Raw genomic sequence first — 24,149 nt, 5'->3', positions numbered from 1 at the left:
ACCACATTGGAATGTTTAGCATGGAGAAGGGAAGCTTGAAACCTCTTAATGGTTAGACCTGCTTTGTGTTGTTTTAAAAAGTAGAGACAATAAGAACAATGGGTTAAAGTTCTATTAATTTATAAATGTGAGCTGAAGTGAAGAAGGCAAAATTTGGCTCAGTTTTCTACAAATTAGAGCCCTACCTGAATGTTGCTAAGTTCTCCAAGAGCAGAGGCAAGAGATCATCTTCAGAGATTCTGCAGAAACATTTAACACTATAAGTGGCAAAACATTTGATGATCTGTTTTGGTAGAAGGAGTTTGCTCACCAAGAATTCCAGTTCTTTTTACCAGTGAAATCATACATCCAAATCAAAAAAGGTGAACCTGTGGTAAAGCCTTTTCCTTTCTTGTAATAAAGTTGTTTTCTGGTTTGTATCTTTCAACCTGTCCCTAACCTTTGGCATGGAAAATAGTATCTTGAATTCTTTATCTTTCTGATTTAAATGTTTTTCATTCTTACAGTGTTGTGGAGAGTAATGTCAGCATGAAGTGAGTGAAATTAAAATCAACCCACTTGCTAATTTTTAGGATTTCTCTTGGAAATAGGATAAGTCATGTTCTAGTTCTTCAGATTTACCCTTGAAAAGTGAGGTTTCATTAGTGCACTAGCGATAAAGATGTGATGTTTAATTTTTTTCCCTTTATTCCCATTCTCAGATAAAATTTCAGAATTAAGTTGATATTAAGATATACTGCCATTTTGGCCAGCCCCTATTCTCTCTTCCACTTGTAAATTGGGCTTTTCCTTGGCTTGCATAACAGATCTGGACTGTATTCTTTATGCTAGAGTTTTCCAATAAGAATTTACTTATAAGCTCCATATTTGGACTGTGCTGAAGGTATGTTTTGTGATTTCAGGTACCAGTCACATTTGATGATGTTGCAGTCCATTTCTCAGAACAGGAGTGGGGGAACCTGTCTGAGTGGCAAAAGGAACTTTACAAGAATGTGATGAGGGGCAACTATGAATCTCTTGTCTCCATGGGTAAGGAATACATCTTTAATAATACTAGCTATATAAAATACTTTATATGCATTATCTTACCTAAGCTCCAGTTTACATCTACTAATGGAACCTATCCCTAAGAGTCTGTACTTGATCCTCTTCTCTTCTCCCCAGTTCCTATGGTTATATGGTTCCCATGGTATAGAGATGATTATCTCTATGCAGGTGATTTTCATCCAGCCTTCACCGACTGCCTCTTGGACATCTCAAACTCTAAATAGCCAAAAGCAACCCATTATCTTTTCCCCAAATTCTTCCTCTTCCATGTACCTTGAGAGGATTTTCACTAGCTCCCCTCCCATATCCAATCTGTTTGTCCTTTGTATCTACTCCTCCTCCCTTGTATAACTCCTCTTCCCTCTGGCTCCCCCTTCCCCTGGAGCAGATCTTGTGTCCTCATGCCTAGACTATTACCACAGTTGGCCTTCCAACCTTAAGACTTTCCCCATTCAAGTTTATCCCCATTCAGCTGCCAAACCGATGTTTCTAAAATGAAGCTCTGACCACATCTCTCCCCTACTTAGTCAGTGCAGTGGCTTCAGGATCAAATTTTAAAACATCTGTTTGGCTTTTAAAACCCTTCACAAGCTGCTCTCCTCCCACTTTATGGCCTTCCTGCTCTTCTGGTGATGCTGGCCTTCTTTGCAGTTCCTTGTCTTCAGGACAGTTTCTGGACTCCCTTGCTATCCCTTATGTGTGGAATGTTCTTTCTTCAAGCTCAGATCCCCTTTCTTCAAAAGAGGCTTTTCTTAGTCCTTTCACAGTTTCCCCCCTTCTGGGGCCTTCTTTCTGAGGCTTCATCCCATTTACTTTGGATCTCATGTTTATGTGTTTGTTTGTTTGCATGCTTTTCTTCCATTTTAGATTGCTCCTCCTGCTCCTTAAGGGCAGGGCCTGTTGTTTTTCTTTGTATTCCCAGCACATAGTAGGCATCCCTGACATGGAGGAGGGGGAGATACGACAGGTTTAGGCTTTATTCCTGAATTCATGGTCTTGAAGGTTGCGTATGAGGAGGCCAGAAGCAAGAGGGGGAGCAGTATAAATAATGAAAATAAAGCCCAAGGGAGGAGAAAAACCACAATGGTACAAGATGAGTCAAACAGAGACAGGGCACAGTGGCTTGTGAGCTCTGGGGCTATGCGATGGTGGCACTAGTGCTTTGTATGGGGTATGGAGAAATCTAGTTCTGCCTTTGCCACCAACATGCCAAATGACCTTGAGCATGGCCCTTCACTACTCTGAATCTGAGGCTGGTTTTTTAGTTTTGGTGCAGACCTGTGATTTTATTAGTATGGAAACTCCTAGGGTAAAAATTCCCACCATGAATCAGCTCTTCAGCTATAACTGGATATACTACGAATTGATGTTAACTAACTTCAACTGGGCCCCCATGAAAGTAAACCAGTCTTTTTATTCCTGCCTAATTGATTCCTCATCTTCCTCTCCACAGAAGCTATTACAAAATTACTCTCCTCCCTGTGGGTTGAAGCCCTCATATTAGACCCATGAGAGGCTGCTAAACTTCCAGCCTGGGTAAGTTAGGGAAACCTGGCCTCAAAACAAACAAGCAAATAAATAAATGCATAAGCAAATTAACTAATAAAGTAGGAGGGAGGTCTCCAGCTAAGAAGCTGGGAGAAGGGGAACTTGTGAGAGCCTCCCTAGCAGCAAGAATTACAGGTATATGCCACCATGCCCAACTTCCTCTTAACTTTACTGAGTAAATTAAGATCATTTTCTTTGAACTCCTTTTCCTTTTTTCTTCATCTCAAAGCCTATTAACATTACTCCCTTCACCTCCTCCACACTTTTCTCTCTGTCTGATGAAGTGACCCTTCTTTCCTGCCAAAGTCAACCCCCCTACATTTTGCCGGCCATCCTATCCCCCTCTCTTTTTCTCCAGCAGACTGAAACCTCAATCATTGCTCCTTTTTCTTATCTTTAGCCTCTCCCTAGCTACTGGTTCTTTCTCTATGGCTTTTAAACATGCCCGTGTCTCTCCCATCCTTAAAACAAACAAACAAACCCAAAACTTTCATTAGACTCTACTAATGCTATTTATTGTCCTATTTTTCTCATCCAAACTTCTCTTGTTGCTTCCCCTTCTCTCACTCACTTCTCAGCCATTTTCAATATGGTGGTTTTTTAGAGCCAATTTTAGTATTGGCTCCAAGGCAGAAGAACAGAAAGGGCTAGGCAATTGGGGCTAATTGGTCTGCCTAGGGTCACAAAACTAGGAAGTGCCTGAGGTCATATTTGGACCCAGGACCTCCCATCTCTAGGCCTGGCTTTCTATCCATTGAGTCATCTACCTGCCCAGGCAATATAGTTTTTAAGTTTCATCACTCAATTAACAGTGATCTCTCCAAAGTTACCAATATTCTCCTAGTTGGTAAATCTGATATTCTTTTCTTTTTTATATTGGAAATGATATTTTATTCATTAATGGTACAAAAAACTTTTATTTTCCATTAAGGCATCACTTTTAGTGAGAGCAACTGAATAATGTTCTGTTAATTTTTAAAATTGTGGCTTAACACTCTGATACAATGATTCAGAGTTCTGGTTCAAATTCAATTTATTTCAATACTTGACTTTAATGGCTGTCAAAGTGGAAAAAGTTATCTCTAAAATACTTATATACAGGTGAAAGATCCTTGGCTGCTCTTACTAAAAAATGATAATCCATTGATCTTTTTTGTATTTATCTTTCTCAACTCCTCTATTGCATTTGGCATTATGGAACACCCTTCCTTTCTGGATGCTCTCTTCTTTGGGTTTTCATGGCTATACTTTCTCCTAGTTTCCCTTCTACTTATTTTTCTCCTAGTTTCCCTTCTACTTATCTGTTTTTTGTTGTTTTTTTTTTTTGCTGTCTCATCATTCATATAATGCCCCCTTACTCTTGAGTGTTGCCCAGTATTCTCTCCTGGTCCCTGTTATAATTAAAATAGTTATGGTCATAAAATGTGGTGATTAAAAGAGTTAAAATGGTTGAGGTTAAAAACTGTAGTGAGTAAAATAGTGGAAGACTTAAATTATAGTAGATATAAGAGTGGGTAAGTAAATTTGTGACCGCAGGAAATATGTTTTCACCACAGTGTCTTGGTTTTAAATCAAATATAAGGTGGTCGCCAGGGAAATATTCCCAATTATAAATCTACCCATGTCAACTGGGTTTTATAGAGAATTTAATTAATAATACAATGAGGAATTAAAGAAAAGAGAGAAAGAGAGAAAAAGGAAATAAGTATGAAGGGCCTTAAGCCAACATGGCCTAGACCTGAGTCTTAAGAGAGAGAGATCAGTCAGTCAGTCTTTTATCACTCACCACAAGGTCTGTCTAAGCAAGGATTCTAGTGACAGAGTCTCCTCAGAGAGAGTTCCAGCCAGAGTCCTCCTCAAAGAGCCTTCCAGCCAGAGACTGTTTCAAAGGGCCTCTCTCAAGAGCCTCCAGAGGGACAGAGTCCCCTCAGAGGAGCTCCAGCGAGACCTCCTTAGAGATTGTCCTCCAAGAGCTTCCCTTCTCCTGGCCTCTCCTCAAGTGATCCTCCAAAAGGATTGCTTTCAAGAGAGTCTGCTTTTTCTTATATAGGTGTTTTTCTCCTATGTCACCTCCCCTAAGTTCTTCCATCTACCAATCACAGTAGACATTTTCCAAAGGACAGCCCATTCTAAAAACACTGCTGGGTCCACTAATCCCTTTAGTAAGTTTGTACCAGAAAAAACTTCTGAATAAGTTTTCACCTCTTTGCTCCTGGCAAGTTTACAAGTTGCCTGACCTTTAATAGGTACTTAGTACCCCATTGTATTAATTCTAAAAATAGGCATGGCTTAAAGAACTTTTTGCCTCATTATAAGTATGGGTTTAAGTACTTTCATTGTTTAGCAAGGAGTTTTCTCCCCTAAAGCAGTCCTAAGTACAGGTGGAGTAGAGGTCCTCCCATTTCTGATCCAAGTAGAGTTCTCATTGTCAAAATGGGGAATGTTCCCAGTAGGGAATTGTTCCAATGGAGAATTCCCCAATGTGGAAATTTTTAACATTCACAAGTCTGAGAAATTTCAAGATTCACATCCCTCTTTTTTTTCCTCTGCACTCTTTGAGTGTCCTCATCAGCTCCCAGGGGTTTATGATCTCCCTCCAGATATTATAATTCACAGATTTGTATATCTAGCTCTAATAGTTTTTCTGAGCTTCAGCTTCAACCAGCTACCTTGTTGGACCTTTCAAATTGGATGTCTGGGGGACATCTCTTTTTTAAGAAATTAAAAAAAAATTTTTCAATCAATAAAAATCTTTCTTCTCTTCCTTCTCTCCCTTATTCCATTAAGAACAAAAGAACAAAGCCCCCATTGCAAATATGTATAATCAAGCAAAATATTTTTCCAAATTGGCCATATCCAAAAGAAAATATCCATGTTTATATATATTTGCATATCTATTTACCCACTTATAGATAAATAATTAAAAATATATACTTGTCTCCTTCTGCACTCTTAAGTCCTTGCCATCCGGGAGGTGGATAGCATGTTTTATCTGGAATCTTGGTTGCTTAGTACACTGAATGGAGTATGTTAGTCTTTCAGAGTTTCTTGTCTTTACAGTACTGTTGTCACGTAAGCCATTCATTTAATTTCATTCATCAGTTCTCATAAATCTTACAGGTTTCTCTGAAATCATCCCTTTCATCATTTTTACACCATAATTTCTTTAGCCATTCCTCAATTGATAGGTATACCCTAAGAGTCCCATTCTTTGCTACCTCAAAAAGAGCTATAAATATTTTGTACTTCTTTATAGAGTTTGTTTTCCTAAGTACTAATTCAATCTATATTCTCTTTAACTCCCTTAATTCTCTTTTCTCCCCTTTCGAGTTAAATATATTTCTGTACCCAGCTGTAAAATCATCACAAGACATAACAGCCACTCCCAGGTCTTCCCTCTAATTAAATTCCCTCTGTGACTCTTGAAGACGATTGGGTTCAGAGGGGACATATACATCATTCTTTATATTAAAATGTAAATAGTTTATCCTTGTTTATATTTAACTTTTTATCTTTCTCTTAACTTATGTTTAACTTTTTATCTTTCTCTTAACTTCTGTATTTGAACTCCAGAGTTTCTATTTAGCTCTGGTCTTTCAATCAGGAATGCTTGAAAGTTTTCTATTTCGTTAAAGGTCCATTTCTACCCTCCCTTGCCTCCATCAGAGAATTATATTCAGTTTTGCTAGGTAAGTTATTCTTGACAGTAAGGCTATATATATAGATCCTTTGTCTTCTGGAATATGCAAGCCCTTTGTTCCTGCATAGTAGAGGCCACAAATTGTGTGTGTCCTTGACTTTGGAACATGAATCCCTTCTTTCTAGCTATCTGTAGCATTTTTTTTCTTTGATCTAGAAGCTCTGAATTTTTGGCAATAATATTTCTAAAACTTTTCATTATGGGTTTTTTTTCCCCCATAATACAACTGGCAGACTTTCTATTTCTAATTTTCTCTCTGATTTTAAGAGATCTGAGCAGTTTTCTTTTAATTTTTTTAAAGTAAGCCATATAGACACTTTTTGGTAATAACTTTTGTGTAGTTAAATTATTATTATGGGTTTTTACAGTCTTTTTTTTAAACCCATACCTTCCATTTTAGAATCAATAGTGTATATTGGTTCCAAGTAGAAGAGTGGTAAGGGCTAGGTAATGGGAATTAAGTGACTTGCCCAGGGTCATACAACTAGGAAGTATCTGAGGCCAGATTTGATCCTAGGATCTCTTGTTTCTAGGCCTGGTTCGAAATCTACTGAGTCATCTATCTGTCCTAGTCAAATGATTATTCTTTCCCCCCCTCCCCAACCTCCCCAATTGGTTTTCTAGGCCAGTTGTTTTTAATTTTAAATAACAATTTTCTTCAATTTTTTCAGTCTTTTGACTTTTAAAAATATTTTTCTGTTGTCTCATGACTGGCTTCAAATTGATCTATTCAAAATTTCAATGTCTGTTGTTTGGGCAAGGTTATATTTATTGTTCTGAGTTTTAAATTCCCTTTCTAATTTTTTCTTGCATTGATTTAATTTAATTTCCAATTTCATGTCCACCCCCCCCCCCCATGTTATTTCACTGATAAAATAATTTTTAACTCTTTCTTCACTTTTTCCAAGAATTTTAGTTAAATTTGTGCCCAAGCTGTGTTTTACTTCGAGGCTTTGCTTGTAGATATTTTGGGGTAATTCTCTTCTTCTGGGGTCTTTATCATCTTGAATATCCCTGTCACCATAATAGCTTTTTATGGTAGGCTTCTTTTTTTATTTCGTTTGTCAACTTCCTGACTTTAGGCTTGATGTTAGGGCCATCCTCTAGCAGATCCTTCTTTGCTTTCTTGGTGTAAGCTCTCAGGGACGGCACAAGCTAGGGATCTGCAAGCTGTTAGTGTTCCAAAAGTGATCTGATCTTAATAAGGATCTAATAACTGCCCCTCAACCCTGGTCTGAGTCCTGCAAGTTCCTGACCTTAATGTGGCCTGAGCAAGAGATTTCTTGTTCTGCTGGATTTAGTCACTCTTCGCCTGTCTTCATTATTCTTATGCAGGCTTCAGATTGGACTAGAAGCTGGGCCTGAGGCCTTGTTCCATTCCTGGGGTCATTTATATGCCTTCTGCTTGCTTCTGAACTTGCTCCTTGTTTGCTGCACAGATCACGGAGTTTGCCATTTTATGGTACAATCCTCCATTCAGTCAGTCCACCATCTATGATGCAGAGCTGAGTAGTGAACAACAGAGCTGTCAGTTAGCACCTGTTCCCATTCCATGATCTGGATCTGGGACCTCTTGTTGCCTGAGTACTCAGCAACATCTTGTACTGGAATGCTCCTGAACTGTGATGTGCCTCTGACCAGACACCATTCATAGTGTCTACTGGTGTTTCACTCTCTCTTTGCCCCCTATGCCAACCTGGCCTGGAAAAATGACTCACTGTGATTTTTTCTTGAATTTCTCCAGCAGGATTGAGTCTAATCCATTTTCTATATCTGTTTGAAGATGATGAGGTGGTGTGCTTTTCTTACTACTACTCTGCCATCTTGGCTTTGCTCCCTCCCCCCTTTTTTTTTTAAATTCCCAACTTAATATGCCCAGAACTCATTATCTTCCCTACCTCCTCCCCATCTAAAATGCACCTTTCTTTTGAACTTCTCCCTTTCTGTCAAAGATACCATCTCTCTTCCAGTCTCCTAGATGGGCATTATCTAATGCTCCTCCCTCATCCTACAGGTCCAGTGAGAAGCATACAGTGCTCTTATTCCTTATCTCCACTTCTTGGCCTCTTTGGTTTCCATCACTTCTCAGCTAAAGTCCTGTCTTCTTCAGGAGGAAACCTTTCCCAGTGTTCCTAATCTGAAGGTCTTCCCTCTAAACTAACCTGTCAGTCCTGTCAATAGATTGTGTGTACACAGTTATTCATATGCTGCCTCTCCCGTTAGACTGGGCACTCCCTGAAGGCAGAGACCATGTTCTTCTCTTATTTCGTGTCGGCAATGCTTAGCATGGTGCCCGGCACATAGTAGGCATTTAATAAATGTTAGTTGAAGGGACAGCTCAGTGGATTGAAAACCAGGCCTAGAGACAAGAGGTTCAAATCTGGCCTCAGATACTTCCTAGCTGTGTGACCCTGGGCAAGTCACTTAACCCCCATTGCCTAGCCCTTACCACTCTTCTGCCTTAGAACCAGTCCACAGTATTGATTATTGATTCTAAGACAGAAGGTAAGGGTTTAAAAAAAATAAAATAAATGCTAGTTGATTATATGTGTCACATCAGCTAGCACTGATACTCTTCTTGGTTCCTGGGCCTCCCCCTTTTGATCCTCATTGCCACTTGTTAATTCAGAATTGCAAAGGACCTCAGAGATCACTTAGTTCAACACAATATAAGGCTTAGCAGATGAGCTAAACCAGATTGAGGTTAAAGAGGCCTCAAAGTCATTGGTGAGTGAGGGGAGGTCTCTACCCCAAGAATATTAAGACTTTCTCCAACTAAATAGACCAATGAGAATAATTTGTTCCAAAGACCATAGGGGCTGTGCAAAGCTTAGAGTTTGATTAGATATTGAAGATGCCAACATCATTTACTGCATTGAGAGTCATTGGCCAGCTGTCCTAACTTGTGTCTTGCCCCTGGATTTACTAACTCTGAAAGAGACATTGAGGTGTGACAAGGAAATCACTTTAAAAGACTGATATATATTAATTTAAGGTCGCCAAGGAATTCAGCTATGTAATTCCTAAATGACAACTCAAGTCAGCAGTCAACCTTTTATGGAGTTTTTAATTACAAACAGGAGGAAGAAAGGTATGAGAGAGAGAGAGAGAGAGAGAGAGAGAGAGAGAGAGAGAGAGAGAGAGAGAGAGAGAGAGAGAGAGAGAGAGAGAGAGAGGGGAGAGAAGGGAATAGGGCTTAAATACCCCCTCTGTTTAGGCTGGGCCAAAAGGCCCAAGCCCTTAGATAGCTGAGGCAAAGAAAGGAGATCAGTCCCTATCACTCACGTGACCAAAATGGAGAAACAGTCTCAGGGGCCTCCACCTCCAGCTTCCTTCAGAGCAGCCTCCTTCAGAGCCAGCACAACCTCTCAGAGCCAAAACCTCTCCAACCAACCACCCCCAGTCCTCAGACCCTGCTATCTTTAAGGACACCATCCCAGTTCCCTCCCCTCAGTTCTCACATCTACCAATCACTGTCCATGTCTTCCCTGTGCCAATGGTGGCTCTAGCTTAACCCAGGACCACCCAGAGGTCTGTGGCTTTGCACATGTCTGTTGAAGGTCATATTCTCAATAATTAAATCTTGATCCTTTGCTACAGCCCTTCCTAAATCCTGTTACCCTGAGTAGGGTAGAGATTGGAATAATTAAATTTTGATCTATGCTGCAGCCCTTCCTAAATCCTGTTAGGACTGAGTAGGGTGGAGATTGCAATTTCCAAGACCTGGTTCTGTCATTCCAAGTATCTCCATTGTATCAATTCTAAAATCAATCATGACTCAAAGAAATTCCTGTTCTATGCTTAAGCATAGGTCAAAGCCCTTTCCATTGTTCAGCAAAAGGTTTCTGTCCTAAAGTAATCTTAAGAAGGGAGGAGGAGGAACCTCCCATGCCAATGGGGTTCACATTCCAATAGAGTTCCCATTATCAATAGGAAATTTTTCAAGTATGAAATTTCCCAATGGTGAAATTTCCAACATTTATAAGTCTAAGAAATTTTAAGGTTTACAGAGGCTGACAACTTTGTGCAATTCTTCCTCATTTAAACCCATGTTGTCATTGGTCCTCTTGGAAAATGGATGAACAACAAAAAGAATTTCCTTTAGAGTAGTATGTCAAACAGAAACAACACTATTTATGTACTATTGTATGTTGATTTATTTTTGTTAAGACATTTACCAATTACATTTTATTCTGGTTCAGGGACACTGGGAAATATCAGGGCCTGTGGCTGCCAGGGAGCTATCTGTTTGACACATTTGCTCTACAGGATCCCTGACAAGTGGTTATCCTGTCTTTGCTTGAAGACAAACTTTAAGGACAAGGAATCCATCACCTCCTGACATAATTCAGTCTGCTTTTGATTAGCTCAAATATTTTTCCTTAAAGCAACCCTAAATCTGCTACAGTCAATCAAGGAATCAAAAAACTTTATACCTAGTTTTGCCCACCAAGGTCAAAGAGAAAAATCTTAATTCCTCTGTTTGTTTTTAGTGTTGATGTTATTGTATAAATTGTTCTCCTAGTTCTATTCATTTCATTCTCATCAGTTTATCTTGAATTTTATCATTTTTTACATAATGTCTTGCATAAGTTTTTCTTTTGGTTTTATTTACTCCATTCTACATCATTTCATATAAACCTTCCCATGCCTTTTTGTAATCATTTATTTTCTCATTTTTTTGCAGCATCACATTAATATACTACAATTCATTCATCCATATTCCACTGATGGACATCCTCTTAGTTTTCAAGTTTTTTGCCTCCACAAAAAGAGCTGCTATAATTATTTTTGTACATAACCTTCCTTTTTTTAAAAATCTGTTTAGGGTATAGGCCTAGCTGGGTTAAAGGCCAAATTCTGTTTAGTAACTTTCTGTATATTATTATTCCAAATTGTTTTACAGAATGGTCTATCTATTCACAGGTCCACCAGCAGTGCCTGTTTTACTATAGTCACTCCAACATTTTTCTGTGGACATGAGGTGGAATCTCAAAATCTATTCAATTGTGATCTCTTTAATTAGGAAGATTTTTTTTCTTCCTATATATAACTATAGATAGCTTTCCTCTGAGAACCATCTCTTCATATTCTTAGACCACTTATCAATTAGGCCATGGTGTTTTTGCTTATAAATTTGAATTAGTTCCTTATTTTAGAGACCTTTATTAGAGAAACTTATACAAATATTTTCTTCTCTTGTTTCCCTTTTAATCTTACTTTTATTAGATTAGGTTGTACAAAAACTTTTAAATTTTGTGTAATCAAAAATCCATTTTATTTGCATGATACTATGTTTCTTGTTTGGTCATGAGCTTTTCTACTATTCATAAATCTTACAGGCAATAAGAGGCAATAGAAAGTGAAATTCCATTTAAAATTACTATAAAATATATAAAATACTTGGGAATCTAGCTTCTAGGACATACATAAGAACTATGTACATACAAAAACAAACACAACTATAAACAACTCTTCACCTAAAAAAATGGAAAAATAATAATCTGCTCATGAGGAGCAGGAACCAATATAATAAAATTGACAATATTACGTAAATTGCTTATTCCAGGCCATACCAATCAAACTACCAAAGGATCAATTTACAGAATTATTTTAAAAAACAAATTTGAGAAAAAAATGTTCAGTGATTTCAAGAAAAAAATTAAAATGGAAACAATGGGGACCTAGGAGTCTCATATCTCAAACTATACTATAAAGCAGTAATTATTCAAAACAATTTGGTATTAGCTAAGAAATAGGTCAATCAGTAGAACAGATTACATACACAACATACAGAAGAAAATATGTCTAGAACACTACTATATGCTGAGTATACACCTTGTCAAAGGCTAACTGCTAGTATAACACATAAGCACATTCAGCATCTTAATAGAACCTGGCTTAACACTGTCCCATGATCTTTCTTGTTTCTTTTTTTTCCTGGCCAGACTATGCAATTTCCAAACCAGACCTTATGTCACAGATGGAAAGAGGAGAGAGGCCAACCATGCAGGAACAGGAAGATTCTGAGGAAGGTGAAACACCAACTGACCCTAGTGCTGGTAAGTGGCTGGTAGGATTAATACAGAGTATTTTTTCCTAGAACTCTAAGTAACTACAATTTTCCTTTATTGGGTTTTATCTCTCCTAAGATAAATTAGAAAAAGATTATATGTTAGAGAACCTAATGCAACAAATTGTAAATAAAATATATCTGAAGGTGAATATGAGACCTGCTTGAGGATTTCTAACCCTTTTCATGTTTACCAAATGTTGAAATAACTGAACAAATTTTATTAGTGTTTTAATATTTTTTATACCACAATTCATTTCCCTATGTACTTTTCCCTCTTCTCGCATATGTACATGCACACATATAACCCTCCCTTGAAACAAAGAATAAAGTAAAACCAACCAATTAATGGGAACTGTGATTGTCCTCATCTGCTTCATTTAGCATTCATAGTCATCACACCTCTGGATTCAACACTGGGCACTTCCATTTATTCTGAATTTTGTTGTTTTTTAAATGTTGTTTTTATTTCTTTTTACTATTTACCATATTATGTTATTGTTTGTATTGTGCTTTGGGCTCTTGCTCTATTAGTTCATCCAAATATAATCTTGTTTCTCTGAATTTTTCATATTCATCATTGATATGTAATAATATTAAATTATATTCACATATAAATGTGTTTAGCCATTCCCCAAGCAGTGGGTGCCCACTCTATTTCCAAATGTGCTGCTATGAATATTAACATATTCACTTGACACCTGGGCCCTTTCCTTTTATCTTTGCTTCCCTTGAGAGTATTGCCCAGTAGTGGATTGCCAAGTGAAATGATATAAATTGTTTTTTAAAGTAAGAATTTTGATGAATTTCTAAATGGCTCTGATTTGGGTCTTGTTCTTTGCTGCTATGGTTCTTATGTACCACCTTACTTTGCTCTGAAAAGCAGTAGGGTTCAAGTGATTTGGCTCATCCTGGAGAACTTTAAAGCCTGTGAATGCTAACTACCCATCATCAGGTATATTCATGTCTATATCTGGGCCTTCGTTTTTCTCCATCAAAAGAGGATGGTGAGGGGGCAGCTGGGTGGCTCAGTGGATTGTGAGCCAGGCCCAGAGATGGGATTTCCCAGGTTCAAATCTGGCCTCAGACACTTCCTAGTTGTGTGACCCTGGGCAAGTCACTAGACCCCCATTGCCTTGGAACCAATACACAGTATTGATTTTAAGATGGAAGGTAAGGTTTTTTTATTTAAAAAAAAAAGAGGATAGTGAACTAAAACTAAATGGACAATTTTGTACACATAAAATTGAAACACTTTTGTACAGCAAAATTATTGAAGCTAGAACAAAAAGTAAAAATGTCAGTTTGAGAAAAACTCTGCATCAAATATCTCTGACAGAGATCTGATATCCAAAATGTGTAAGGAATTAATACAAATATATAAGAACAAGAGCTATTCCCTAATAGATAAGTAGTCAAAAATAAGCAAAAATTTCTCAAAAGAAGATTTTTGCCCTCTTTTCCCCAAATCACATTTGAAAGAAAGCTCTTAGACTAGGCAATTGAGTTTCAGTGACTTGCCCAGGGTCACATAGTATCTGAGGCCAGATTTGAACCCTGGACCTCCTGCCTATAGGCCTGACTCTAAATCCACTGAGCCACCTAGCTGCCCCCCACCAAATAGAATTTTATAAGTTAGATATGATAGATCCCTGGAAATTACTGAATGGAACAAAAAAGGAATATCAATAATTTTCAGTTCAATGTATATATAGCACCTTTACAAAAACTGACTGTGTATTAGGCATAAAATCTCACAAATGCAAAAAAATTAAATGTCCTTTACTAGCCAAAATGCAAGTAAAATTTATATTCAACAAGACTAAAAACTAGCTGGAAATGAAATAATTTAACCCTAAACAGGTGAATCAAAGAACAAATAAAAAACAAGAGGTAATTTCATCAAAGAAAGTGACAATGAGATAACATATCAAAGCCTTTCTTATACATTTAGTCAGAAGAAGAAAATTTATGCCTCTAGATTAGCCAAGAGAACAATTTATACAATAACAATACTGTAAAAACAAACCTTTGAAAGCTGTAAGAATGATAATCAATACAATGACCATTCAGGATTCCAGAGGATCAATGATGAAATATGCTATCTGTTATAGAGAGGTGATGGATTTGGGGTTCACAATGAGACAATAATTTTATATACAGCCATTGAGGTAAATTGCTTTGCTTGACTATGTATATTTGTTTGCTAAAAAGTTAACTGGTGATTTCAGCAGGCTATAAACACAATATGAGTTAATAGTGTGAAATGGCAACCAGAGAAATCTAGAAGGACTTATATGAACTGGTGCAAAGAAGTTAGCAGAACCAGGAGAACAGTTTATATAATAGCATTGTAAGAAAAACAACTCTGAAAGACTTCCCTCAGTGACTAACCACAGTTCTAGAGGTCTAATGATGAAGACTGTACTTACCTACTGAGAAGTGATGGACTCAGAGTGCAGAATAAGACATGGCCAATGTGGGAATTTGTTTTACTTGACAATGCATGTTTGTTCTAAGTTGTGGTTTTTTTCCTTTTTCCCCATTGGTAGGAGTAAGGATTGGGAAGTGGCAAAGTGGGAGCCTAGTGATAGATTTCCAAAATATTAAAGGAAAAACGCACAAAGACAATCGTCATCCTTGGTTCGAGAGACAACCAACAACAAAGGAAAAATTAAAAAATGATCATTGAAGTATTTTTTTAAATGCACAAAAGAACAAAAAAGTCAGAAGAAAAGGAAGTGAGCTAACAAAGTTGTGTGTTCAAATTATCATACACTTAAAAGAAATACAAGCTGTATTTAAGAAAATCAGATTCACATACAGCCTTCTTGGTTCTACGTTGCATATAGAAATCCTAATTTTATTTAGTCTTTAAATTCAGAATAAAAATATAATTATTAATAAAATAATGCTTTATAGGAAGCTCAAGAGGAGAGACTGAAGCTCAGAGGAGATATGAGGGCTAGATATATGGAACTGAGTATCACTGGTGTGAAGATGATAGGTGTACCAATGAGAACTGAAGGTTGCCAAGGGAAAGAAGTGCTGTGAAGGTTTGCTTTACACCCAGCAAATTAGGACAGATGACAAAAGATGGAAGTTTTTTAAAGTTGGACAAGCTGTGGGAAGACTGGAAGAGGCTGCTGGTGGAAGTACAAATTGGTCTAACTATTCTGGAAAGCAATTTGGAATTCTACCTCCCTGGAAGTAACTAAAATGTCCATATCGGGACAGCTGTGTTGCTCAGTGAATTGAGGGCCAAGTCTAGACACAGGAGATCCTGAGGTCAAATCTAGCCTTAGACATTTCCTAGTTGTGTGACTCTGAGCAAGTCATTTAACCCCAATTGCCTACCCCTTACCACTCTTTTGCCTTGGAACCAATTCAAAACAAAACAAAAAACTGTCCATATCCTTATGCCCTAAGCTTCCATTACTGGGCATATACACCAAAGAAGTCAAAGACAAAAAAGTCACACATATGCCAAAGTATCATTGCATCCACTTTTGTGGTCATAATGAATTAGAAAAGAATGAATGCATATTAACCCAGGGAATGGCTAAATAAGTTGTGGCATGTGAACTGAAGGGAACATTCCTCACTAATAAAAGTCACACAAATCACAGAAACATGGGAAGACTTATTAACTGATGCAGAGTGAGGTAAGCAAAACCAGGAAAAACAACATACTTAGTAACTAAAACAGTGAAAATGGAAAGAACAATAAAATGAAGACTGTGTAATTAAAATGAACAAGTTTTGCCCTAGAGAAGATTTTAGAAAATGCATCTCTCAGTGAACCAAATGATGTGTTGCCTTTTCCTTTTAAAATCTAATTCTTTTAAAAATAAGAGTAGAGGGAAGTATATGTGGGAATCAATATGAGCCAAAATAATAGGAATCAATAAAATTTATTTTAAAACTTAAAAAAAAGGAAGCAATGTTGTCATCGCACATCACAGAATCATAAGATTTTAGAATATTAGAGCTAATGAGAACCTTTAACCTAAATCAAGTATGTAATAAGTTTGAGCCAAGTGATGAAGACTTTGAAGCCAAATGCAGGAATTTATATCTGATTTTAGAAGTGAAAACAATTTGGAAGTCATTTCAATAGTTTAGGTCAAAATTGATGAGAACCTGAGCTAAGGTGGAGAGAAGTAGATGTATGGGAGACATTGTGTGAAGATAGGAGTTAGTAAACTGGGCAATTGATTTTGTGATGAATATATTGAATGTGGAAATGAGGACTGTAGGATAACAAAGAGATTGCAAATCCAAGTGATTAGATGGTGGTACCCTTGACAGAAATAGGGAAGTAAGGAAGAGAGATAGGTTTGGGGAGAAAGATAATGAGTTTACTTTTGGACATATTTAGTTAGACAAGCCTAGAAGACATTCAAGGCTACTAATTAGCTATATGCTTTCAGAATTTCCAAACCAAGATAACTAACAGATGTAAAACTAAAAGTCATTTCTCAATAGATAAATGGTTAAAGGTCAAAAAGATATGAACAGTTCTCAAAAGAATTGCTAACTATTAACAACCACAGGAAAGAATGCACCAATAATGAAAAATGTCAATCAAAATGAAGTTTTACCTCATGTCATGAAAATTGGTAAAGATGACAAGATTGGAATAATCCATGTTAGAGGGGTGGTAAGAAGATGTGAACACTAGTTCATTGTTCATAGAGCTCTGAATCAGTACAACCATTTTGAAAAGCAATTTGGAATTATGTAAAGTGACTAAAATGTCCATACCCTTTGATTCAATTCAGAGATTCCACTACTAAGCTTATACCCCAGTGAGGCCATTGATTAGAAGTCCCCATATACCACAAAATATTTATAGAAGCACCTTTTGTGGTAGTAAATAACTAGAATCAGATTGGATATCCAGCAGTTACTTGATAAACATTTATTAAGTTCCTCCTGCAATGTGATGAGTACTGTGCTAAGTAGTGGGGATACCAAAAGTCAAAAGACAGTCTCTGCCCTCCAGGAGTTCATAGAAGAGTGAAGGAGATAACAAGCAAACAGATAAGCAAAAAGTAAACAAGCAAGTTATATACAGGATAAACAGGAAATAAATGAGAGGGAAGGCATTAAAATTTAGAGGGTAAAAGATTGGATTTTAGTTGGGACTTAAAGAAAGCCAAGGAGATCAGTAGTTGGAGTGGAGGAGGAAGAGCATCCCAGACATGGGATTATATTCCATCAACTGGAGGAATAGCCATAAGAAAATTGTGATATGTGAGTGTAACAGATTATTATTGTGCAATAAGAAATTAATATGATGAATAAAGAGATGACAGAATAATCCCATGTCTGGGAAAACAGAAAACAGAAAAACAACTAAAAAATCAAGAGATACAATGATGATTACAATGGAAATAGCCACAAAGTAGTCAAAAAAGTGTGTTGCAAAATTATAAAGAATAAGTCTGGTCCCAAAGAAGAATTACAAGAAGACATTCCCGTTTCACTTATTTGCAGAGGTGTAAGGCCGTGGTAAATTGCTCATATTTCCAGATTTTTTCAATGTATTGATTGGTTTTACTAATTTTTTTCCCTTTAAGAATATTTGTTATATGGGATCGTTATCTTAGAAGGGGAAGGATTCTGCATTTTGGTGATGTAAAAAATTAAGAGATCAACAAAAATTTATTGGGAAAAAACTAGATGGGGTAGACAGCATGGCACAATTCAGGCTGTTAGTTTAGAGATGCCAGTTTAGATCCTGGCAATGGCATTAATTGGCTACTGGGATCCTGGGACAAGTCTCTTCAACCTCTCCAACTCAGTTTCCTCATTTGTAAAGGGAATAGTTGGAGTGGCTGATCTTAAAGGCCCTTTCCATCTTTAATAATGTGTGTTCCTAAGTTCTTTCATTCCCCTGGCCAGAGCACTTGATCTCTAAAGCACCTTTCCCTCTACTGACATGGATTTGACAAATAAATGAGACCAGCCCTTATAATACCCCCTGAGATTTGTGTCAGGGCCAGAACTTCCACAGGGAAGCAGAAATCTCAGAAATGTTTTGTTTTGGCTTGGTTTTTGTAATGTACTTTGTCCCCTAACCAAGGTCTGAGGTTGGAGTACACTATAGGATACATCTCCACAAAGGCATTCCCTGAACTTGTACCTTTGTGATTCATGAACGCTTCCTTTCTAGACAGTATTCTTCTGTGATCCTTGAAGCACTCAGGCCTTACCACTATTGGATGATCTGTGTGTGCTCTTCCGGTTCAACCTCTGGCAAAGCAACTCTGTTTGTCTTTGTTATATACAGTTCTCTTTCATCTCCATTATTTGTACCTACTCCTCTTTCCAAGGTCTTCAAAGCCCTTCAATCTAAGAGGAAGACATCAGCAGTGTTAGTAGTTGGAAGAATTCATCATCTTAGTGTAGGAATTAAAAATTAATGGTTTGACTAAAATATATGAAAATTACAAATACTAATGGTGGTCACTGATTCAAGGTTTTATTACTCAAAGTTGAAATGACCTTTAATAGCTTTTATCTACAAAAGAGGTGGAAAGAGTGAAAGTAGAGAAATACAAAAGGGTAGAGATGACATTAGCCTATCCAACTAAATATTGCTTTGGAGCTGGACTCAGCTAGGACTTGTTGACCTTCAACCGGGTTTAAACTCTCTCCAGAAGACAGGAAGGGAAAGTCAGCTATTCACTCACCCAAGTTCCCTACAAGAGGCAGGTCAAGATGATGACTCGAATTGAAGGTGACTCCTGAGGCAGACTTTCTTCCTTAAGCTGACTTCCTTCTTTGAAATTCAGGGCCTTTTATAGTGGCTTCTTGCCTCTTCCCCTCTTTACAGGGGCCAATCACAGCTTCCAAATTGCTTAGCACTGCCCAGGGGGGCAGTGTCTGTGGGATCCACTTCTTACCTTCTGGATGTGTGAATTATCGTCAAAAGGGTTCACAAGTTTCTTGGCTGATTGAGCTTCTCAGGGTGTGAATTCTTGTTTTGCAGCTCCTCCATCTAGTTCAAGCTTGTATTGATTCAATCAGAAGGTGGACAAAGGAGACTTAATTCTGTCTTCAAAATCTAGTGAGGTACTGAGTAGGGGTTATTGTTAACCAAAGTGTTAACTCCAACTAGGCAAAGAGAATAAAGGATTCTCTTTTTACAGGTGTAAACTCAGAATAGACAAAGAGAACCGAGAATTTCCTTTCACATTAGGAATCTGCATTTATGGAGACGACCCAACTAGGAAGCCTTGAAGGGCTGGTTTGGTTCAGATGTGGTTTTTTCCCTACATTGTTATCTTCCACTTTGTATAGCAATTTGCACATAGTAGGTGCTTGATACATGCTTGTTTAACTAAGCCTGAGGAGTCAGTCTTGATAGTGGCATCTTGATCAGGAAATATCTTTGAAGATTGAGGCCTTCCTTATACTCCTCAGGTCACATTGTATAGATGTCCACCTACTCTGCCTAGGCATAAGGCTGATCCTAGATGAAAAGAAAGTGGTTGGCTTATGAGATTCTGGTACTCATGACAATAATTCAGGTTTCAGTGGATGACTAATGATGTGGGTCCTTCATCCACTTTGGAAAATCTCATCCTGAATGATTCTTATCCATATCTTTCCATGAGGCACCCACAAAAAGTCTACTCAATGTCCAGAATGCTTTCTTGTTATTTTAATATGCTTTTATACTTGATCTCTCAAATCATTTGAGGGATGGAAACACATAAAAAGTACCACAGGTGAAAGGCTTCCTTTTTCCTTTATGTGTTGGATTCCTTCAATACATGCACAGGTTACTTTTTAAATAACCCTTACCTTCTGGCTTAGAATCAATATTAACTATTGAGTTCCAGGGCAGAAGAGTGGTAAGGGCTAAGCAGCTGAGGTTAAGTGACTTGGCTAGGGTCAAGCTAGGTCATAGCTAGGAAGTATCTGAGGCTGTATTTGAACCCAGGACCTCCCATCTCCAGGTCTAGCTCACTAGTCATTAAGCTACCTAGATGCCTCTTCATGATACTTTTTAAAAAATAACTTTTTTATTGCTACCTTTTGTTTTTTTTACATCACTATAATTTCCCCCAGTAACCCATTCTCCTCCCCTTCCATAGACACCCCACATAGTAAATTATATTTTTAAAGACAAAAAAAAATTGGCATAATGAGTAAGTTTTAAAAGTTTGAATGTATTGCATGATTATTTCGGGTTTTTTTTTTGTGATGAAACATATTTGCTGATGTCTTCTAGGTCACCTTTTATTTTTAAATAGTAGTCTACAATCTTTTTCATTCTTTTGGAATGCCTCCCTCTCCCCATTTTTAAGATATCTTGAAAGTTGATTTCTATGTGCCTTTGGACTCCATAGCCTTCCATATGAATTTCTTCTGTTGCTAGAGCCGTTTGTTTTGGCCTTTCTGGAAGCAGCTATGGTCGAGGTGTTAATAAACTACACATTTTCCCTGCAGGGTGACTTTGCTCTAAGGCAGGCCCACCTTACACCCTATCCCAGAGAGTTCTGTTCTGAAAGCGGTAGAAACATCTCCTATTAGTGACTTTCTCTATAAGGGCCTGAGCACAGCATGGTGGGGAAGGCAGGAACAGTATAGTCCAGTCAAGGCCCTTTGACCCAAGGGTCTCCAAAGGTCACCTGATCCATCCTCCACTCCCATGAGGGCTCAAACATAGCCCCCAACAGGAGAGTCCATAGTATCCAGCCCATACCACAGATGTGAGTCTTACATGGTGATAGGAGAGGGGCACAAGTAAGCCTTAAAACAAAACAGGACAGGCTGATCTGTGAAAGTGATGTGTGAATATTTCCTGAGTTCCCTTTTTCTCCTTTTCTTCCAGCACATGATGGAATTGTGATAAAAATTGAAGTACAGACAAATGATGAAGGCTCAGAAAGCCTGGAAACACCAGAGCCACTGGCAGGACAAGTGGAAGAACATGGCTTTCAAGAGTCCGAGCTAGGGGAAGCCTGTGGGGAACAGCTTGATTCAGACACCCAGCAGGAGACCAGGCTTAGGGAATCCCCCGAAGACACCAGGGATTTCAGTGAATTGAAGCAGATGCTGGTGCAGCAGAGAAACTGTACAGGTAAGATGGGAAGTGAGGGCTGACTGTCCCTTGTGTGACTGGGGGTCCCCGGATCTCCTCCTATGGGGAAAATCCAGGCTTCCCTTAGGTGAGGGCTTGGAGGATCCCAGACCAGCCCTCGCAGCCACTGAGGGTGTCCTGCTGAAGTGTTTATTAAACTGAACAAAAAGGAATAAAATGGGGTTCCATTTTGGCTCTCCTGCAGTCAGACCTGCCATCTAGACCAGCATCGCTGGGGCTGTACCTGTGACCCGGGCCATCTCCCTTTGGCTCCTCTGTAAAGTGGGGGTGCTCAACCTTGGGGTATCTATATGTTCTTCCTGCTCTATTTCCCAAGTGGGGAGTCCAGCCAGAGCCCAGGTGTGTGTGTGGGGTACTTACGTTGGCCAATGATGTAGAGATGGGGCTCAACCCTAGAGGAAGCAGCATGTAGGGCGACATGCTGCCTGCCGGAGAACTGGGGGGCCCAGTTGAAGCGGGCTGGAGCTGCCTCGCCTCTAATGGGGCCTCTCTTGCGCTTTGTCCCCTGCAGCCGAGGGAATCGTGATCAAAACAGAGGAGCAGGACGAGGAGGACGAGGAAGAGGACGAGGAGGACGAGGATGAGGAGGAGGCGCAGCAGCTGCAGGCCCTCCGGCCACTGTCCGACAGATACGATGGCGGCCTGTTCCCGGCGCCTCTGCCCGTGGCCACGCCCTCCGAGGGCTCTGAGGGCCGCCCACACCTGCACTTGGGAGGCCGCACCTCTGTCAAGCGCCTGGCGCCACCCTCCCTGAGCGAGCCCCGGGCATCAGCAGCAGCGGCTGCCAACCAGCAGCGGAACCGGAGGGGTGAGCGGCCCTTCACGTGCATGGAGTGCGGCAAGAGCTTCCGCCTCAAGATCAACCTCATCATCCACCAGCGCAACCACATCAAGGAGGGCTCTTACGAGTGCACCGACTGCGATATCAGCTTCCGCCATAAGCAGCAGCTCACTCTGCACCAGCGCATCCACCGCGTGCGTGGTGGCTACGCCTCCCCGGACCGGGGGACCGCCTACAACCCCAAGCACTCGCTCAAGCCCCGGCCCAAGTCTCCCGGCCTGGGGGCGGGAGCGGGGGCGGGGGCCAAGCCCTACCAGTGCTCCGAGTGTGACAGCAGTTTCAGCCACAAGTCCAGCCTGACCAAGCATCAGATCACACACACCGGGGAGCGCCCGTACACCTGCCCGGAGTGCAAGAAGAGCTTCCGGCTGCAGATCAGCTTGGTGATCCACCAGCGCGTGCACGCCGGCAAGCACGAGGTCTCCTTCATCTGCAGCCTGTGTGGCAAGAGCTTCAGCCGCCCCTCGCACCTGCTGCGCCATCAGAGGACTCACACGGGCGAGCGGCCCTTCAAGTGCCCCGAGTGCGAGAAGAGCTTCAGCGAGAAGTCCAAGCTCACCAACCACTGCCGCGTTCACTCGAGGGAGAGGCCGCACGCTTGCCCCGAGTGTGGCAAGAGCTTCATCCGCAAGCACCACCTGCTGGAGCACAGGCGCATCCACACTGGCGAGCGGCCCTACCATTGCACCGAGTGTGGCAAGCGCTTCACACAGAAACACCACCTGCTGGAGCACCAGCGGGCACACACCGGCGAGCGGCCCTACCCCTGCACCCACTGTGCTAAGTGCTTCCGCTACAAACAGTCGCTCAAGTACCATCTTAGAACTCACACCGGAGAGTGAGCCAGGCTTGCCCCCTGTTCCTGGGCCCTGCTTCTCGCTGGGGGGCACTCAGGGGCAGGGGGAACTAGGAATGACCCCTCATCCGTACCTGCCCAGCCTCCTTGCCCCCCCAGAGGAGAGTGGACCCCAGAGATTGGGGGCAGGGGGCCAAGGGGAAGCCCCCCCCTTTCTGTAATCTCCTATCCCACCCTGTGCCCCCAGGAAAATGGGGGTAGTGAGACCAGGTTGCACTCTGCCCCTCTTCCCTCATCCTTTGCCCCAAGGGGAACATGAGGGCCTGGGGAACCCCCTTGGGTTGTGAATTTCCTTGACAATAAAATGGATGAAACCAATCAGCACGGGGGGAGTGATTTGGCTGCCGGCCTCTGGGGTTCTCCTGGGGGTGGTGCAGGTTGATTTAGTCGGGGATAGAACTTTATAATTACCTTTTGGATACTGTGGTTCTATTTGATAATAATAGAGTAATTTTTAAAAGACGAGTGTTTCTTGTTTGCTGTTTTTGTTTTTGCTTTATTTTGTTTTGGGGGTTGGCGTGGGGCTGGCTGGAGTGTGGTGGTATGGGCAACCGCCTGCCCAGTCCATCTTGTTTATTTCTGCTGGATCTGATGACCTTTTCAGGACACCCACCATGCTCGGCCCTTTGCCCGGTGAAGTCAGCCGGGGATTGAAGACTTCACTGCCTTCTAGAGGTTTGTAGTTTCATCAGGAGACAGAACCAAGGAGAAGATCAGAAAACAGGGTCAAGACAGCGGTCCATTCAAGGACTAAACTAGGATAATGAAGTGCCAGAGTGCCAGGTGTGGAGTCCTTGGGCTCTCAAGAAGGGGAAACATTGCTGGCAACTGGAGTTATATGGGAAAGCTTCACTGTGGACTACAGATTGTCACGGAATGAATACACTTCCTTTAGATCTGAAGACTCCTTGGTGGGTCTGCAAAGGAGCCCTCTCTGGGATAGCAAAGTTCCCGCCATTACAA

At 40.1% G+C, this 24,149-nt stretch overlaps 1 protein-coding gene across 3 annotated transcripts in view; it reads left to right on the top strand.

Moving 5' to 3' along the window:
• The window catches only part of ZNF777 (zinc finger protein 777), a 31,492-nt gene extending 7,844 nt beyond the window's left edge, over positions 1–23,648 (top strand). For all 3 annotated transcript variants that reach the window (XM_007504542.3, XM_007504543.3, XM_056799862.1), the window contains 4 exons: positions 903–1,029; positions 12,244–12,357; positions 21,220–21,468; positions 22,001–23,648. In XM_007504542.3, coding sequence (XP_007504604.1) covers positions 903–1,029; positions 12,244–12,357; positions 21,220–21,468; positions 22,001–23,172 — 1,662 coding nt within the window. In that variant the 3' untranslated portion in view covers positions 23,173–23,648. The remainder of the gene's footprint in view (positions 1–902; positions 1,030–12,243; positions 12,358–21,219; positions 21,469–22,000) is intronic.
• The last annotated feature ends 501 nt before the right edge of the window (positions 23,649–24,149 follow it).

This window comes from Monodelphis domestica, chromosome 5 (assembly GCF_027887165.1).
Source record: "Monodelphis domestica isolate mMonDom1 chromosome 5, mMonDom1.pri, whole genome shotgun sequence".
NCBI classification, from domain to species: Eukaryota; Metazoa; Chordata; class Mammalia; order Didelphimorphia; family Didelphidae; genus Monodelphis; species Monodelphis domestica.
Note: the sequence above shows the minus strand (reverse complement) of the source record. Positions and strands in the feature narration are given on the sequence as shown.